Here is a 19,891-nt window from a genome sequence, read left to right on the forward strand (position 1 = left end):
TTTATTTTTACAGGTGGCACATGCCTGTAGTCCCAGCACTTGGGAGGTAGAGGCCGGTATATCTCTGTGAGTTCAAGGCCAGCCTGGTCTACATAGTGAGTTCCAGGCTAGCTGGGGCTACAGGGAGACTGTCTCAAAAAGACCAAATAAAATAAAGTCTAAAGAAGAGCATGGTGGCCCATACTTGTAATTCCAGCACTCAGGAGACTGAAGCAGGAGGATGGAGATTTCAAAGCCAGGCTGAGCTACATAATAAGACCCTGTCTCAAAAAATCCAAAAATCTTAGTTATGTTTATTTATCTAAATATTTATGCTTGTCCCCTGCCATATTTAGCTTAGCTGTCAACTTGACACAACAGAGTCACCTGGGAAGAGGGACCCTCAACAGGAATTTCCTAGATTAGACTGGCCTGTGGCCATGTCTGTGGGACATTTTCCTGATTGTTATTGATGTGGGAGGGTCCAGACCAGTGTGGGTGATGCTATCCCTGGGCAGGTGGGCCTGTACCTTATAAGAAAGGTAGCTGAGCAAGCCAGGAAAGCAAGCCAGGAAAGAATGTTGCTCTATGGTCTTTGCTTTAATTCCTGACTCCAGGTTCCTGCCTTGAGCTTCTATCCTAGCTTTCCATGATAATGGACTGTAAACTGAAATACACCTTTGCCTCCCCAAGTTGCTTCTGCTCATGAAGTTTATCACAGCAAGAGAAAAGCAAACTAGAACATCCCCACAGACAAATGCTAATGCTACTCTCAGCCTTAATCAGAGAAGCTTCTCCTTGTAATGAACACCAGTGAACGCAGACTCACGTACAAGATGCTAAGAATAACTGAAGTTGGGGGGTAAAGGGAAAGAAGGAGCTCAAGAGAGGTAAGACCATAGGGGAAAAGTATTATCAAGGGAGAAATGAGGAAAATGGGAGCAGTTTAAATGGGGAAATCATGGTGGAAGGGTTAGACAGTGAGAGAGATAAATAATGCCTAGTTTTAAAAAACCAGAGGGAACCATATTAGTCCAACAACCTACTGACAAATTATATATACAACTAGTTCAAGGGACAAAATATCTATCTAGTTGAGGTTTACCTGAGAACATTTGGTTTTTGCCCAAGCTTTATCTACATAGCACATGGTAATTAAAAGTACCAGACTGGTGGTACTAACCTTTTTGGATGTTTAAGAGCCATACTTTGAGGCCTATACTAATCTGGTTAGAGGGACTTAAAGGACAGTTTTTGCTCCTTGCCCTCCAAGGTGGACTAAGTTCCAGTGGACAATGGAGCATCTCTAAAAATGTCCTGGAACTGTGGTGAGTCACCTGTCCTCTTGTTTAGGGAGGCCATGGAGACCTCACCAGATGGACTTAAACCAGTGTCCAGTCTACAAAGAGGAGGGTCAACACAGAGGAAACATTTCCTCCATGCTTCCAAGTGAAGCCAGCCACAGTCAAACAGGACCTTTGACCTATCTTCACATAGATGGAACTGGTCAAAGAAAGGAGCCAGGGGCTCCTTCCAAGCCCATGTGACCCTTGAGGAACAGATCCTCAAATAACCTTAAGAGTAAAAATAAGGGGGGCTGGAGAGATGGCTCAGTGGTTAAGAACACTGGCTGTTCTTGCTCAAAGGAAACATTTCCTCCATGCTTCCAAGTGATGCCAGTCATGATCGAGCAGGACCTTTGACTTATCTTCACATAGATGGAACTGGTAAAAGAAAGGAGCCAGGGGCTCCTCCCAAGCCCATGTGACCCCTGAGGAATAGATCCTCAAACGACCTTAACTGTAAAAATAAATTGATTTATTTGGGCCAACTGTATGGTCTTAAACACCCAAAAGGAAAGAATAACCAAAGATTAAAGTGATCAGTATATTTCTTTAAGAGTCCATGTATACAGCTAAAGGCTACATAACAAGAAAACAGTGCCAGACAGGAGATACCGTCCTTTAAGTTGTTGGACAGGGTGGTCCAAGAGACTCCCAAAATTACTCAGCCTTTTCCCACAGCCTTTGATGGCCTCCCAGAACCTGAAAGTAAGACCCTACTGCCCAAAAGAGAACATACATCAGACAAAAATTTGGAGAACTAGAGCTGCAACTGACCTGGAAGCTACTTCCCCTGAAGGTGAGCTCTCATAGCTTTGGAGAACGCTATGAAAGTGCCAAGGGAAAAACAGATGATCCAGCACCAGCTTCAAGACCAAATAACCACATCAACAGCCAGCACAGCATATTCCACTGGTACAATAGTGGTACTTTTATCTTGGGGACAATCAACAGCTACCTGATTTGACTAAAAGCCCATTCAAAGGGAGGAAACTCAAGTGTGGTACTGTAACATAACCTAATACACATGGCCAGAGTGGTCACAGATCTTAGAGAATACCCCCAAACTCTCACATCACTAGACTAATGTGACTTCTTACTATGTGCAAAATATGTATCCTTATATTTACAAATATCCCAGTCACCACTCATCAAAGAAGCTCATTTTGCAGCAGAGACTAATACCAAGTACCACAACTGGTCACACACAGACATTGTCTATGAACTGCCCAGGCCTAAGGGATGCATCTGCAAAGAAACCTCTACACGTAAGGCTCATGGAACACAGAACAGGGATAAAGAAGAGGACACTAATGAATCTCTCAGTTCTCAATAATGAAGCTCCTCATGCAGTGGAGGGCCAGGAACACAAAAGATCACAAATGGCCAAAGTGTAAAGATCAAGAGTCTGCTAAATAATGGTCCTTGGACAGGACCCTTTATTAAACTTCACCCACCCAAGGCTCAGGAACCATCACAGAAGAGGGAGCAGAGAGATTGTAAGAGCCAGGGAGGATGGGCATGACTATATGGAAACAAAGTCCTACAAGCTCCTGGGAACCTGCTCATATGATTCTATGACAAAAGTGTCATACAAGTATACAAGTCCCATGCATGTATACAAGTCCCATGCAAACTCAGGTAGACACTAACCCAGCATAGAACTGAGATAATGAACCACAGACTCCAATCTTATCTAAAGGAATGTTGGCAAATGATTTCTGCTAGATGAAGAAGAGCTGATCTTCCTAAAACAAGGGACTCTAGATAGACTCAGTGGATGGACTTGCACCGGGGAATGGCTGGGGGCACTGACAACACAGTGGGCAGTAAGAGGGATGACAGAGTATATGAGCTCCAGTGGTGGGGGGAGGCTATGGGAGGGTGCCATTTGGGATGCGGGTATAAAGATGAATAAGACTGTTGGGGATGTTCTGTATGAAATACACACAAAAAAATCAGTAATAATAAAATAACAACTGAAGTTGAAGGGCTCAGCCTGCAACAAGACATTTCTACCACCTCCTCTAAGGCTCAGGAACATTGCGCCAAAGAATAGGCCAGAAGAATGAAAGTCAGAAGATAGGAAGACAGGCTAGGAAATGCCATCTTCTAGGCAGGACATAGTCACTGTGATCATGAACTCAAGCAGCTGTGCTTAAAGGCACCAGGCCTGCATGAGACTTGTCCTACTACCAGTCAGCCATGGAAGGGGGAGAGGCTTGTGGGGCCTTCACATCTTTCTGCTGAACTATGAGCTGCTGACATTTTTCTGGGAGAGGGGGAGTCACTGTCTTCAGCTATATATCCACTGGCTAGTCCATCAGGCTCAAATAGATAGCTCCAAACAAAGGGTCACATAGATAGCCCAGGTTAAACTCAATGGGACACAAAACAAAACAAAAAGTCATGAAGTATGGGGAAAAGATTATTAAGGAAGAAAGGGGGTTGGCAGGGGTGTGAGGGAGAAAAAAAGAGGGTTGAGGGAAAATAATCAGAATGCATTATTTTACATCATGTATGAAACTGTCAAAGAACAAAATTAATTAAAAACAAAACAAAACCCCACGAGCAACAATTCCCTATTAATTCCGGGATAGAGGGAGACGAGAAAAACTATGGGGCTGGAGACAGTTTAGACTCTAGACAGCAAAATGTGTGAGGTGAAACCTCACCACCCAGGCTGGGGGTCTCTTCCCACCCATAAGGCATCCTCCTTCCCTGTGAGCAGGTGAACACATGCCCAACAAAAGACTGGGAAACACATGTCCCCAGAGACTTAGAGCTGTGAGAGGCCACAAGGGCCCCAAACTTCCTAACAGTAAATCCGCTTGCCCACTCATGTAACTTCATTTTTGCTTTAAACAGCACAATAGGACTGCTTATTCAGTGTGGCCTGATCACCGATGTGCACCCTCAAACCTGTTTATATGATATACCTCCGATGCTCAATCCAACCCAGAAAGCGTACATGAGGAAGGAAGAGAGTTCGCCCACTGTCATGTGGGCACTCCCCATCAGCAGGCCTCCCTTGTACAGTACGGACAGCACGATCAGGTTTCCCGAGAGCCCGGCCTGCCAAAGGAAGAAAACAGAGATCAGCAGGACCAAAGTCTCAGGACATGAAAATATGAGTGAGGCCTCTGTAGTCCTTTTCACATGTAAAATCTCATACAAAATAGTTTTGAAGTTTTTGCAACAGTGAAGGAATCTCTGAAAGGCTAAATAATTCGTGCTCCCTCAGACTTTTATTTTCCCGATTTACTCAGCATGCAAAGGAGGAAAGTGACATGGAGGCCTCCTTAACTGAAGATATCTCAGTCTGCTGTGTTCAGGCCCCACTCCTACCTTGGGAGCTGTAGGTCCCTGGTAAGGACTTCTCTGAGCTGCTGCTTACCAATCCATTAATCCTGGCTGTGACTGAATCCCCGGGAAGTCTTCAATTTGGAAGGATATGCCTTAGTTTTCTTTTTTTTTTTTTTTCTCCCTGGTTTTTGTTTTTTGAGACAAAATGTCACTATGTAGCTCTGACGGGCCTAGAACTCATTATGCAGACCAGGCTCGCCTCTAATTTGCAACATTCTGCCTGCCACAGCGTCCTGAGTTTGCTGAGTACACATGGTGGTTTTCCACTGAGGCCCTATTAGGTATATTGTGACCAGTTGTACTTTCTTCTAGAATGAACTGAAGTCATTACATTTAAAGAACCTGGAGGGCTGTGTGAACATAGGTAGTGGCCCAGCCCCAAGGTCCACACAGCATAACTATTCAACACCAATGGCTCATAAAGCTGTGTGGCCATGCACTGGGGGCAAGCACCCAAAACACACACACACACATACACACACACACACACACATACACACACACACACTTTTTCTCTGATCCCACTTACTTAAGTCATTCTTAGACTTGAAATAGGAAAAAAAAAGTTCAGAATGATCCACTTACTGCTCCAAAGAAGCCAGCCCGAGCAAAGGCCTCCTTCCGCGCTAGCTGCAACAACTGGTCTACACGGCTGGTGTACTTCTCCACTTCTGTCATCTCCTTTCCAAAAGCTCTCACAGTTCTCAAGTTTCCAATGCGCTCCTCTGCTAGCTGTGAGGAGACAAACACATGGTGAGGGAGGAGCATCACATTGCAATCTATAGCAAAATTAAGATGTTGTCAACAGAAGGTGATACATGGTAAAATCACAGAGCCTTGTGTAATAACAATCCACCTTGCTGTCAAAAAACATACACTGCAGAGCTGGAAAGATGGCTCAGCAGTTAAGAGCACTTGTTCTTACAGAGAACCAGAGTTCAGTTCCCAGCACCTACATGGCAGCTAACAACTGTCCATAATTCCAGTTCCAGGGGATCCAACTCCCTCTTCTGACCTCCAGGTTCAGTTCCCAGCACCCACATAGCTGCTAACAACTATTCTTAACCTCAGTTCCAAGGGATCTGCACTTACATAACTGTAGGCAAAATACTCATACACATAAAATAAAAATAAATGAGTGTTATGCCTGCAGTTATGTAAGTGCACCCATGTTGTACAATGCCCTCAGAAGACAGAAGAGGACAACAGAATCCCCTGGAACTAGAGTTATGGACAATTGTTACCAGTCATGTGGGTGCTGGGATTTGAACCTGGTCTTCTGCAAGAGCAGCCAGTGCTCTTAACTGCTGAGCCATCTCTCCAGCCCCATAAAAATAAATTAAAAAAAAAAAAAAGTTAAAGGCCAGGTGTGGTGGTGCATGCCTTTAATCCCAGCACTTGGGAAGCAGAGGCAGGTGGATGTTGTCTGGGAGTTCAAGGTCTGCCTGGTCTACATAATGAATTCCAGGTCAGCTGGGGCTACAGATATGCCGTTTCAAAAAAAAAAAAAGGTCAGCAGCAGAGAGAAAGACGTACAAAGGCTAGACTCCAAAACATTAATGATACTAATTCTGGATTAGCCACAAGTTTTGGATTATCTGGAATTGTGAACAAATAGAATTGTCCAAGTTTTTGTCTTTTAAGATTTTCATATTTTCAATGACTTTTGCAACATGAAAATACAAGCTATTTCTGAGTTTAAAAAAGAGAGCACTGCCCAGAATGTTTTACTGAATTAATGAAGGGCACAGTGTCAACTGGAAACTATTTCAAAAGTATGTTAGCTTCTGTTTGTTTCTATTTTTGTTTTTGTTGTGAGACAAGGTCTAGAGTGGTAGCCTAGGTTGATCTCAAACTTATGATCCCCCTGCCTCAGCCTCCGGAATTCTGGGATTATAGGCATGCCTCACATACTGGGCCATATTAGCTTTTTGTCCTACCAGGAGCAGTGATAACAAACAATAAGAAATCGACACAAGAAAGGTATGGCGCTTATAACTATAGTTCTAGCACTAGGGAGGCTGAGGCAGGAGGAGTTCCATGAGCTTGAGACCACAGTGGACTACATTGTGAGTTTGAGGCCCTCCTGGGTTATAAAGCAAACTGGACTAACTGAGGCAAGTGACCAGCCAGATGTGGAACACTTCAGGTCTGTACTCTGGGGTCCAAAAGGAGAAAAGGAAGGTACTTTTTCAGTTTTTGGTTTTTTGGTATTGGGGATGGAATGGAACAGAAGGTACTTTCTAGACAGTTTGCACATCATGATCTGCCTGCTGCTTAGTCCCTTCCCTGGATACCTACACATGAGAGGTCAGTACCTGTGTGGCTTGTGCCAAGGAGTCCTGAGTGGCTTTGGACAGTTTCCGCAGATATCGACCATATATCACTGCAAGGATGGATATTGGAGGCACGACACTCAGAACAAAGGTGGCCAGACTGGGCGAGACAAAAAACTGTCAAGATAAAAGTCGAGAGGGTTTGTTCCATGAAGTAACAAGGCATTCTTGGACCTATAGCGTGCACAGAGGCAGGCTGGAAGGCACTGTTTAGATTGGACTTTTCTGGCATCTCTAATCTTTATAAAACCAAAGAAGGTTGGCGTGGTGGTGCACGCCTTTAATCTCAGCACTTGGGTGGCAGAGGCAGGCAGAGCGCTGTGAGTTCAAGGCCAGCCTGGTCTACATAGTGAGTTCCAGGACAGCTGGGGCTACAGGGAGACCCTGTCTCAAAAAGACCGAAAAAAAAAAAAAAAAAAAACCAAAGAAGGTCAGCTTGCCACTGAGAACTGTGGCTAGAGCTGCTGAAGTGAAGACAAAGGTAGTCCATCCTCAGACCAATTCTAATGTCAGACTACTCTTCAACAGCAGATCCTGGGATGGGATGGGAGTCCAGCAGGAAGGCCTATTCTGCTACACTGGTCAGACCACACCATGAGTTCTGAATTCAGGTCTGATCACGTCAAGACCCTTTAGTGACCAGAACCTTTCCCATCTCAATGGCCAAGTTATGTGGTGACCAAATCATCAAAATGCTCTACATCATATACAGCTGAAACAGTGCTCTGGATGCAACTGCCACTGGATGGAGGGAGGTTTCCATGGTTCAGCGGTTTGGAGCCAAAGGACAGGGCTGGGTCAATGTGTAGAACAGCTTCTAACCACAGCACTAGCTCAAGGAACAAGCAGCTCTAGAGGTAGTAGAGGTTTTCCCAATTCTGCAATGTGTGGTTACTGTTTTTTTGAGACAGGGTCTCCCTGTAGCCCCAGCTGTCCTATGTAGACCAGACTCACTATGTAGACCAGACTGGCCTTGAACTCACAGAGCTCCGCCTGCCTCTGCCTCCTAAGTGCTGGGATTAAAGGCGTGAGCCACCACGCCCGGTTTGTGGTTACTGTTTTAAATGGTACTAGTGGTTCAACACAATTAAACTCTGCCAAATTCATATGCACAGAAAATAATACAAAAGGTCTTTTTTTAAAAAAGTATTTTATTATTTTTATGTGTATGCGTGTATTGCCTGAATGCTGGCAAGTGCACCCGTGTCATGCAATGCCCGCAGAGGACGGAAGAGGCTATTGGATCCCCTGGAACTGGAGTTACAGACAGCTGTTAGCTGCCATGTGGGTGCTGGGATTCGAACCCAGGTCTTCTGCAAGAACAGCCAGTGTTCTTAACCGCTGAGCCATCTCTCCAGCCCCACAAAAGGTCTTCTAAAGCACTATGGTAGCATTGCAGACCACAGTCTAATGGACAGATCGACCAATGGCTCACCCATTTTCTCACCCTCAAATCCTGGTTCTGCTGGGTGATAAATAAGCAGAAACTGGCAATGTCTGCTTCTTTTCTATAGGGTGCCCTTCCCCCCTTTGGCTTTGTTTTGTTTTTGTTTGTTTTTTGAGACAGGGTCTCCCTGTAGCCCCAGCTGGCCTGGAATTTGCTATGTAGATCGAATTGGCCTTGATTTCACGAGGATGGCCTCTGCCTCCCAACTGCTAGGACTAATCATATGCACCACCACACCTGGCTTTTTCTTTTTTAAAACACAGAGTCTCTGGGCTGGAGACATGGCTCAGCGGCTAAGAACACTGGTTGTTCTTTCAGAAGACCGAGGTTTGAATCCCAGCATCCACATGGCAGCTAACAACTGTCCGTATTGCACAACACACGCGAACTTACCTACATGCAGGCAATACATGCATACACATAAAATAAAAATAATAAAAAACACTGAGTCTCGTGTAGCCCAGGCTAGCCTCAAGATTGTTTATGTGTTCAAGGATGACCTTGAATTTCTGATTCCCCTACCTTTACCTACTAAGTTATGGGATTACAGGCACACACCACCATGCCAGGTTTATGTGGTACTGTGGATTGAATCAGAGCTTAGTGCATGCTAGACAAACATGCTTCCACCCCCAGTAGAATAAATGATATCCCTGACCCTCCTTTTGCTTTCTGAGTGTGTGACATGGATCACATTCACAAGTTGTGCTGGGTTCCACAGGCCAGCAGAGCTGCTCAGATCACAAACACCGCATGGAGAGTGAGGCTGCATGGAGAGGGAGTTGAAATGTGCTGAGCCCAAAGAAATGGGCAGCACAGCTGCAGAACACAGGCCACTTTGCAGGAGCACAGTCCACCAGACACAGAAAATGAAGTCTACACCCCTTCAACCTGCCACTCGGTTCCCAAAGGGGCTCCTCCATTTCACATTCTTGACTATCTTCACCCTCTGGTCTCACATGTCCTTGGGAGAAGCCACTCTCCCAATGACACTCCAGAGAGCAGGCCAGACTCAAAGAGGTGATCTCAATGCCTCAGTCTGGGGCAATGTTCTTGGTGCTGTGTGTTTAAAGAATGTCAAAGAACATCTTACTTCAAGCCCCTCAGGTCTGAAAACTCTGCCCTGATTGAAAGCGCCAAGGGGAGGAGGCTGACATACCATCATGCCAATGCCAACAGAGGCCTGGGCCACAGCCCTCAGTCCATCAGAGAGGTTTTCAGTCACTGAGCGCCCCAGGAGGGCAGTGTCTGAGGAGAGGCGGGTAATCAATTCTCCTGTGCGGGTCCTGTCAAAGAAAGCAACCTCTTGCCTCAGGATGGAGGAAAATAGTGAGGTGCGCAGCCTGTTCACAATGCTCTGACCTGAAAAGCAAACACAACAGCTCACAGTGGGTGCAGCCATCCTGTCGGGCAGCCTCCAGCAAGCAGTTCAGCCTGGCATCAAATCTGGCTTGTGCACTGTGGCCGAAGTACAACAGCTCAGTAGATCCTGACATGAGAAGGGCTCATGCAGGCCCTGGCACGTTAACTTGGAGAGAAGGCTCAGCAGGTAAATTCACTAACAGCACAAACTTAACTCAATCCCCAGAGCCTCCATAAAGGTAGAAAGAGAGAAATGACTCCATAAAGTTTTCCTCTAAACTCACAGCATGAACCAATACACACTATGCCCAGAAAGCATATCACTGGTGGCCCTTTCCTGAATTGTACTTTGTAGTGGCAGAAATGGATCACCCACAGACTATCTTACTAGCTGGGAAGACAAGGACTGGGGTCCTAAGCTATCAGTGCTAGGGAAGTTCCCTACCTACTAACTAGGACTCTTCAAAGAAATGCCACTCAAGTTCCCATACCAGCAGCTACACATCATGGAGCAAGGCAGCCTGAGAAGTCAGAATGCCAACTTACCAGGGCCTTCTGTTAAACTCCCCTTAAGACAGATATAGCATCTGCCACCTGCTCAACCCCCACCACAAGGAAGTAGAGAAGAGAGTACTGGGCTGAGAACACTTACAATGCTATGCTGGCTGGATATGGGATCTGTCCCATTGAATGTTATTCCAGGGGCCTAGACTGGGGCCTAGAGCAGTGAAACTCGAAGTCCTGACATCACTCCAAGTCCCATGTCATCTTTGGGGTGACACAGCCCCTGGTGAGACTGACCTGAAGACTGCATGAGGTAGACACGGATGGCGTTGGCAGCAGCACCACACAGGAACACACCAGTGAGCCCCGCACAGAGGCGGGTCAGGCTATCGCTGTAGTCTACGCTGGGGTTGGTGTAGATGACATCGATGATCTTCCCCAGGAAGAAAGGGGCAGACATGGTGATGACACTGGACACAGTGAGGAACCCGACAGCAGCTGGAAGACAGGAGCCATACTCAGGCTCTTATGGCAGCAAACAACAGGTACCAAGCACATGGGGCCTAAGACCCATGCTGGCCTCAGTGGCAAGGAAGGCTTTGTTCCCCTTCATCAACAGACCAGAATAAAGGGATGACGTCTTTCAGGTGGAGGAAAAGGAGGGTAGCTGTAAGAGAGTACGTGTGCCCAGCCAGACAAGAGGACATTGTTTGCTATTCATTCCTTCCTTGCTAGGAGTACCTGAAGCCCATGGGGACGTCTGTCTGGCCTCAACAGTGTCTCACTCGGTAGCCCAGGCTGGCTTCAAACTCACTATGTAGACCAGGGTGGCCTTGAACTGTTGGTGATACTGCCTTAGCCTCTTGAATGCTAGGATTACAGGTGTGTACTACCATGCCCAGCTTAAAGTTCTTGATGCCTAGTATTTCACAGTCCTGTACATAATCTTTGGAGAGTGGTTCCCAGGATTCATTATACATGTAACATTATTATTATTTCTTTGTGGAATAAAGCAATATAAAAATTATTGTATTATTAGTATTATCGCTTTGCAAAATAAAGCATATGAAAAAAATCAAGAACACAACCGCCAATGTACCTGAACAACAAAGGGGACAGAGGTTTAAGAGAAAATTCTAAGAAAACCCAATTAAGAAGAACACACATCACAGACAACTGCATTCACAGTAGCAGGAATGTAAACAGAAACCTCAGGAGAGTCATTTTTCACTGATGGGACTGGCAAAAGTCACAGGGCTCACACTTCTGGTGAGGCTGTGGAAAAGAGGGGGGCACACACACTGGCACAGGTCAGGGAGCACGACTTCACCAGCACAGCTCAGATCATAAGTGAATACTCCCTTTGAACAGTAATGCCACTTCTGGGAATTTCACTTACATATTTCCATATGAAGTACAAAAAAAAAAAAAGATTCAAAGATGTACATTGCTTACACCAGTAAAAAAAAATCCAAAGTATCTGAAACACCAACCTACACAGAACAAGTTGAATCGCTTATGAAGAACTTACTTGATAAATATTAAGTAATTATGAAAAGAAATGAGGCAACTCTTTAAGAAATCTACATGGAACAATTCAGCATGAGGTACTGTTGAAGCCAGGCCTGGTAGGGCAGGCCTGTGATATCCAGGAAGGTGAGGCAGGAAGATTACAAGTTCAAACCCAACCTCAGTTACAGGGTAAGTCCAAGGCCAGCCTAAGCAACTTAGACACTGTCTCAAAATATGAAAAAAAGAAGGCTTGGGATGTAGCTCAGTGGTAGAACACTTGCCTAGCATTAGCATGTGTGAAATCCTAGGTTCAATCCCCAGTACTGTCAAAAACAGGAAAAGGAAGGAAGGGAGGGAAGGAGGGAAGAGACCTATTATTGGTTAAAAAAAAATAAGTCTTGGGGCTAGAGAGATGGCTCAGTGGTTAAGAGCACTGGCTGCTCTTGCAGAGGACCTAGATTCAATTCCCAGCACCCACATGGTAGCTAACAACCGTCTATAACTCCAGATCCAGAGGAACTGACCTCTACCAGCATTGCATGACAGGTATACTTGCATGGAGTGCACTATACTCATACACATAAAATAAAAATAAATTTTAGAAAAACTCCTAGAAATCTTTTTCCTTTTTCCCCTCCTTCCTTCAAGTTTACCTAAATATGGAATATTTCTGGAAGAGTAAAAGAAACTGGCCCAAGTTCCTTCTAGGAGAGGCTCTGGGTGACTGGCAGCTTTCTTTCTCTAGGTTTGTTTGGTTTGGCAAAAGGGACCTCTTAGGAACCTTGCTGGTCTATGTCAAGACCCCCTGGTGGACAATGCATCAGTGAGTCTAGGAAGCAGCTTCCCTGTCCCCACTCTGCAGAGGGCAGGGTGGGTGTTTCTCTCTCCTTAGGCTAGTATTTACATTTCAGCTAAAGAGATTATTCTCATATAGGCTTGGGAGTGTGGATGCAGTGGTATCAGGCAGCAAGCAGAGCTCTGGGAGGGAGGGAAGCTTTCAAGCAGGGAACAGGACTTGTGGTCTTTATTCCAAAGCCACTTCCTCAGAGGGCCTGCTCTGGGGCCTCAATTAAATTGTAGGCACTGGATACAGCTTCCTACTCTTCATCTGTCCTAGCTTCCCTCCTGGCATTCTATCATCAGCTCACTGTGTCAGGACATAAAAGGTCTGTGTCTGTTTTGCTAACTGCTGAAACTCCAATGCCACAGGGCTCAGCAGAAGATACCTGCTGAATGGATGAAGGAGGAGCTGGACTTTGAAAAGCCTTATCAGAGTAAAGTCCTTTGCAAGCTCAACAAGAAAGGTCAGACCCCGCCACTTAGAGTGTCCACAGATCAGGTTAAAAAAAAAAAAACATGATCGCCAGGTGTGGTGGTGCATGCCTTTAGTCCCAGCATTCAGGAGGCAGAGGCAGGCGGATCTCTGTGAGTTCAAGGACAGCCTGGTCCACAAGGCCAAAAAAGAAAAGAAAAATATAATAAAAAGTGAAAGAAATCAGGAAAAAAACACAAACTATAATCACAAGTTGGGTATACTGGCACACCTATAATTCTATCCCAGCTCAGGGTGAAGGCAGGAATATCAAGAGTTTAAGGTCATCCTTGACTACATAGGATGATTCAAGGTCAGCCTGGGCCATATGTCTTAAAAAGTCAAACCAAACCAATACTATAATCCCAATCTAACTTTATGACAATGTGCACATGGACAGGGATCATTTCCTTTCAATGTAAAGCTGGAGGACTTGTTCCAAAGCACCATACTCCCAAGGACAGTGACACGGCAGGGAGTATCTGACTCTGGTTCCACCCAGCTCAGCCCTAATGACCTGAGAGAGGTGCCAACCTGATGACTGAAGATCAGGACGAAATTCTCCAAGCAAGGTCAGGCTCTCCTCTCCTCTAGTTCTTTTTTCCCTTTCTAAAAGAGTATTTTGGCCAGGCATGATGGCACTCAGGAGACAGAGGCAGGCAGATCTCTGTTGAGTTCAAGGCCAGCCTCGTCTACATAGTGAGTTCCAGGCCAGCTGGGGCTACACGAGATGCTGTCTCAATAAATACCCCTGCCAGGCGTGGTGGTCCACGCCTTTAATCCCAGCACTTGGGAGGCAGAGGCCCAAGCAAGGTCAGGCTCTCCTCTCCTCTAGTTCTTTTTTCCCTTTCTAAAAGAGTATCTTGGCCAGGCATGATGGCACTCAGGAGACAGAGGCAGGCAGATCTCTGTTGAGTTCAAGGCCAGCCTAAAATAAATACCCCTAAAATTTTAAAAATTATTTTATGTGTTTAAGTGTATTGCCTGCATGTGTATAAGTGCACCCATGTCATGCATGCCCATGGAGATCAGAAGAGGGCTTTGGATTCCCCTGGAACTAGAGTTATAGACAGTCAGTCACCAGAGTCCTCTGCAAAAGCAGCCAGTGCTCTTAACCACTGAGCCATCTCTCCAGCCCTCATTCCCATCTTCTTCTCTTTTCTTCCTTCCCTTCATCTTTCCAGACAAGGCCTTGCTATATAGATCCTGCTGGTCTGGAACTCACTATATAAATCAAATTGCCTTGAAACCTGCAGTGATCCTCCTGCCTCTGCCTCCTGGGTGCTAGGATTACTAACTTGTGCCACTAGACCAGGTTTCTCTATTTTTCTAAATCATACAAAGAATCTCCATTTTATGTGATGCTCCTGGTTCCACCTGAGTTCTGACATAGTAATGATGCCCATACAAAGATGTTGTGGTGCACATCTAGAATTCCAGCACTCAAAAGGTGGAGGCAGAGGACCACTGCAAGTTCCAGACCAACCTGATCTATATAGCCAGCTCCAGGCCAGAGTTACATAAGGAGACCCTTTCTCAGGGGAAAAAAAAAAAAAGGTGAAGGGGGTATTAATAGTTAGCTGACTCCAATCTCCTCCAGGATATCCCATCAGGTTTACTCTTTTATGAGACAGGGTCTCATGTAGCCCAGACTAATTTCAAACTCTCTATGGAGGCAAGGATGACCTTAAACTTTGAATCCTTCTGCCTCCACCTTCTGCTTCTGAATGGTGGTGAGATTACAGGAATGCACCAATGCCCAGTTTTATGCAGTGCTGGGATGAACCAGAGTTTTCTGTGTGCTAGGCAAGCACTCTTGCTAGGCAAGCACTCTACTAAGTGTGAACTATACCCCAGTCCCAAGTTTATCTTATGCACCCTTTTAGATTATAAAGTGAATGTAAATAAAATCAAAGCTTTTCAGTTTTTGGTCATCTGGATTCTGGGATCAAAGCTCTGCCACGGGACTGTGGCATTTCAGGTTCTATTCCAAGCTCTGGACCTCAGCACACTGCAATTTGGAATTCTCCACCTTTCCCCTACACCACAGCTGAGCTCTTACTGTCCCCACCTGACCCGGAGGACCCCAGCAGCTTCTCTTGACTGACACTTTCAAGCATGTGTCCATTACTCTCTTTCCACTTTATTCCAGTGTTCAGAGGGGACAGACAATACAGACTGTGCCATAGGGTGTGGTAGACACTTAGCTGTGGGAGGTCAGAGGTTTGGGAATAGCTGGAGAAGGTCAGAAAGGCAGGAGACTGATAGGGCCAGGACTCCGCCTCTTCCACCACGCTGTCTGATCTAAAATGAATCATCCAATTCCTCCCTTCCTCAGTTTCTCCTTCTATAAAGGGCAATATAAGCAATACCTCCTTGTAGAGTTGTTGTGAGCAAATTAGGCACACACATAAAATATCTAGCACAGTGCCCAGTGCCTAGTGAATAAGAATGCCAGCTATATCCTTTGTTGTGCCTGTCATTACAGAAATGACCTGTGCCTTAGCTCAGTTCAGGGGGTTACACGGCTGTGCCCTCTCTGAGACAAAAGACCAAGAGGAAAGACAGCTACCTTGGGAAGGTGACAGCCGTTTACAGACATGCTGGGATCTGGGGAGTCAGGGAAGCATGTTCAGGGATGAAGTGGGCACAGGGTGGAAGGCAGTGGGAATGAAGGCTGAGGTCATGTGATCCCAAGTCAAGGGACAGAAGTAAAGATACAGGGGGGTGATGGAATAAAAGGAAGCAAAGCAGGAAATAGGGAGCTCAGGAGATGCCCAGACCCTAGAGTAGCCTCTACATCACAGTCTTGTGTCCTCACACTCTATCCTAGTAGACCACTGTCTTGCCTGGGTATGGGGAAGCCAAAGTTGTGGATGTTCTCCATCCTCTCCTCGATATATTCACTGTGTCCACTCCATAGGCATCTTTAAGAGACACAAACTCATTGTTCCAGCAGGCATCATGCTCTAAGACCCAGCACTTTTCAGCAATTCAGACCTGAATCCTGCACATCTGTGCTGTTGGAAATGCTGGGGGAAGTGGAGTGTACCACCATAGCCTAACCAATTCACCTGAATCTGTACTCCTGCACTGTTGGAAGTGCGGGGGAAGAGGAAAGAGCATACCACCCACAGTCTAACCACAGTCTATAGAAGCCGGCCCTGTGAGCCAACCAGGAGGCCCAGCATTCAAAGGACGGCTAGGCTGACAGCATCTTTTTGTGGCACAGCTGAGTCTGAGCCCTGGCCTCCTATTTGCCTCCAGGAGCCTGGAGAAGTGTCTCTTGTCTGCTCTGTACAAACCCTGATGCTCATAGGCTCAGCACCTTCTAAGGCTCCCTGTGGCCAAAGTGATAAGAAGAAGAGTTATCAGTATAAAAGAAGGGCAGGGCTGCAGACCTAGTGATAGCAAGGCAAGTGTAATCCTGAAGCAGCAGGCCGGGGAAGAGGAGCAATCATGCTGCCCTTGCCCTGGGCAAGGACTGCAGACAGTCCAAATAGCAAAGTCTTCCAGGAAACAGGCAGCTGAAGAGGAGAGAGAGAAAGAAGGGGCTACTACTGAAACACAAACGTACCTTCTGGGAATGGGATCTGTGGCTTTTCTTTTAACCTCTAAAATTAACAAACATCAGAATTTTTTCTCTTCTCTGCTTTTCAGAACTCTTTATAAGGGAATACAAGCATGGCAGCTCATGCCTATTAACTCAGCACTGAGAGTCTGAGGCAGGAAGACTGTGAGTCTGAGGTCAGTTTGGGCTATGAAGTGATACTCCACCCTATCTCAAAAAATGGAAACAGACACAAACCCACACAACTCATCTACACCTGCAGCATTTCAGAGACTTGCCAGTATCTGAGGCAGCTCTCAGCACAATCAGTTACAGATTAATGGTGACCCCCACTTGTTAATTCCACCAATACCAACATCCAGAATGGCTTTACATATAATGACTTCTGAAGAAACCATAAGCTGTATAAAGTGTTTTTCATCAGATTTTCTCAAAACAGTATGTTTATTACCTATTTTAAAAGCTTTATGAGCCGGGCATGGTAGTACATGCTTTTAATCCCAGCAGAAGCAGAGGCAGAGGCAGGCAGATGTCTGTGAGTTTCAGGCCAGCTGCTACTACAAAAGACCAAAAAAGCTGGAGGCTCACTCTGGCTACAGACCAGGACCCTGTCTCAAAAACAAACCCACTAGCATGTCAACTGCAGGGTATTTCTCAAATCACACATCTGATGTTTTCTCAAGGCAGACTGAAACGGCTCTGACCATGAAAGCTGGTGTTATTCTGCCTTGTTTAAGGCAGAATTCACAGTGAATTGGCATGGCAGGACACGTGGGGACAGGTAACAGGATCACAGAGATGACGGGCATGGGGCAGGTGGGGAAGGGCTAGGTTGGGCACCACTAACTTGCAAAGCCCGACTCTCTAAACCCTGACATCTGGTGTTTCAGAAGCAGATGCTTGGGTTCCTGCCTCAGCCCCAAACAGTCTGGGCCCACCCAGCTGCCCAGGGTCTCTAGGCTCCTCTGTATACCTTCTGCTCTGCCACACACATACACTAGGACTAAATACAGAAATAAATCAGACACAGCCTGTTTTCATCATTCATAACCCAGTGAGACCCACTGTCTCCCATCAAGATCTGCAACAACTACAGTCAACTGTGTCTCCTTATACCTAGAACACTAAGTACCCCAACTCCTGTGGCTGTCACATGCCCTTGCTCCACGGGCACCCTCCCAAGAGGGCAATTTGTATAGCAAGGGACTCAGCAAGGAACTTAGGGTCCTGACTGTTTCAAGTATGGTATGGCAAAGTCCTTCCTTTTGCAAAACCCTTATATCTATCTCCATTCCAGAGATTTCCCTGCCCGCTAAGCAGGAGCAGGACCCCAAGTGCCAGCGAGCCAGGACAGGGTAATCCCACAGGAGGGCAAAATTCATATTCACAAAAGGAATTAAGATTTAGAAAACCTTCAAGAACCTCTAGATATCAGCAGACCCTTGCTCCAAGCGTTCCTCAAATGCGGGTTAAAATGGAGAGTTATACAATACTACTATTTAGACCTTGTTTCAAAAACCAGTCACTTTGATTTATTTTTAAAAGTTGTTCAATCAAGACTCAGTTGAGTTACTGTCTTAGTTTCATTTTTCTTGGTTTTCCATGAGAGAGGGTCTCACCATGTAGCCCTGGAACTCACAGAGACTCACCTATCTCTGCCTCCCGGAGTGCTGGGATTAACTATGTGCGCCACACGATCCCCACAGGGTCTATTTTCCTATGCTGCAGTAAATGCGTGGTCCTGATTAAGGGGTCACTGCTCATCACCAGCAACAGCAGGAGCAATAGTATGGGGTTCACACTCCTCGGGTTCACCACATGAAATATTGCTGGCTGCTTGATACTGCCAATCCCTAGTGAAATTTTTAAAAATGCATAATACTCCCCGGGTGTAGTGGCGCACGCCTTTGATCCCAGCACTTGGGAGGCAGAGGCAGGCGGATCTCTGTGAGTTCAAGACCAGCCTGGTCTACGTAGTGTGTTCCAGGACAGCTGGGATTACAGAGAGACCCTGTCTCAAAAAGACTCCCCCCCAAAAATGCATAATACAAAGTAGGCATGGTCTTGGTAGAAATACTTTTTTTCTTAAAGTGGTAACCTCCAGCTCATTCTGAGAATGCCCCCAAAACACACGCTGCCAAGAATTGTGGGGACTGATGCAAAGATTCTGCAAACAGGCTCCGCTGACCTCAGACCGGGAGGAGGGGGCGCTGGTCAGTTAGGAAAACGCATCAAACTTCCCAACAGGTGCCGGTAGACCTCAATGCCCTCGGCCGCTCCCTCTGCGACCGGGATTGGCCCGCCACCCACAGGTCACCCTAGGCTCCAACCTGCCAGTCTCCCGCGCTCGGGCCGCACCAGCCCCAAGAGTTTCCAGGCCTCCGAGCGCCGGACCGCTGCGGGTCGCTGCCGCCGCTGCCGCGAGTCTTCCGTAAGGTCTCGTGCTCTGGTGGCCGCCGCGGGGCCGCTCCGGAGCTCGGAAAGCAGGGGATGCGCTGCGCGCCGGGACTCGGCCCACCGCCCCAGTGCGCGCGCCGGGCCCGAGCCTCCGGGCAGCCCTGGCGGGGGCGCTGGAAAGCCAGGAGCCGGGGTCCACACGCGGGCCAGCGACGTCCATGCGCGCACCAGCCGGGTCCACTCCGGGACTAGCTGAGTCCGCGAGCTCGCAGCCGGGGTCCACGCGCGTACCGCCGGACTCCGGCGCGCGAGAAGGAGCAGCGGCCAGGCAGGGGAAATGCGCATGGCGCCGCGTCCGCCCCGAGCGCTTCACCCGCCTGCCGGGCAGCGAACCCCGGGACCCTCCCGACCCGGCCCGAGCGCGGGGCGGGGACACCACGGATCCCGCCCCATCGGGCAGCGCCCGGGCCGCGCCCTCTGTAGTGCTCGGCCCACACTGGGCGGCAACCGGCCGGCGCCGGCCCGGAGCACCGGCCCTGCCCGGACCAAGGACCCCGGCGCTCACGCCTGCGCACTGTGCGCGGGAACTTTTTCGCGCTCCGGCTCTCTGGCGCGTGCAAACTTTAGGAGGCCGAGCCCTTTCTCACGCTGAAGACCGATGGAGCGCAGGCGCACAGTGTAGTGGTCGGGGCGCTGCACCTGGTCGAGTCCACCAGATGTGATGTGGCCTGTTCTCTTGGTTACCCTCTCAGAGCTGCACAG

At 47.2% G+C, this 19,891-nt stretch overlaps 1 protein-coding gene across 1 annotated transcript in view; it reads right to left on the reverse strand.

The window, feature by feature from the left end:
* Abcb10 (ATP binding cassette subfamily B member 10) overlaps window positions 1-19,683 on the reverse strand; it is a 35,355-nt gene extending 15,672 nt beyond the window's left edge. The window contains exons 1-6 of the mRNA XM_008845776.3: window positions 19,063-19,683; window positions 10,635-10,835; window positions 9,631-9,833; window positions 7,007-7,141; window positions 5,274-5,420; window positions 4,262-4,397 (exon numbers count right to left, since the gene is read on the reverse strand). Of these exons, the coding sequence (XP_008843998.1) occupies window positions 4,262-4,397; window positions 5,274-5,420; window positions 7,007-7,141; window positions 9,631-9,833; window positions 10,635-10,835; window positions 19,063-19,474 (1,234 nt within the window). The 5' untranslated portion in view covers window positions 19,475-19,683. The remainder of the gene's footprint in view (window positions 1-4,261; window positions 4,398-5,273; window positions 5,421-7,006; window positions 7,142-9,630; window positions 9,834-10,634; window positions 10,836-19,062) is intronic.
* Between the last annotated feature and the right edge of the window lie 208 nt (window positions 19,684-19,891).

The sequence above is a fragment of the Nannospalax galili genome, unplaced genomic scaffold (assembly GCF_000622305.1).
Source record: "Nannospalax galili isolate Female #2095 unplaced genomic scaffold, S.galili_v1.0 scaffold702, whole genome shotgun sequence".
NCBI lineage: Eukaryota > Metazoa > Chordata > Mammalia > Rodentia > Spalacidae > Nannospalax > Nannospalax galili.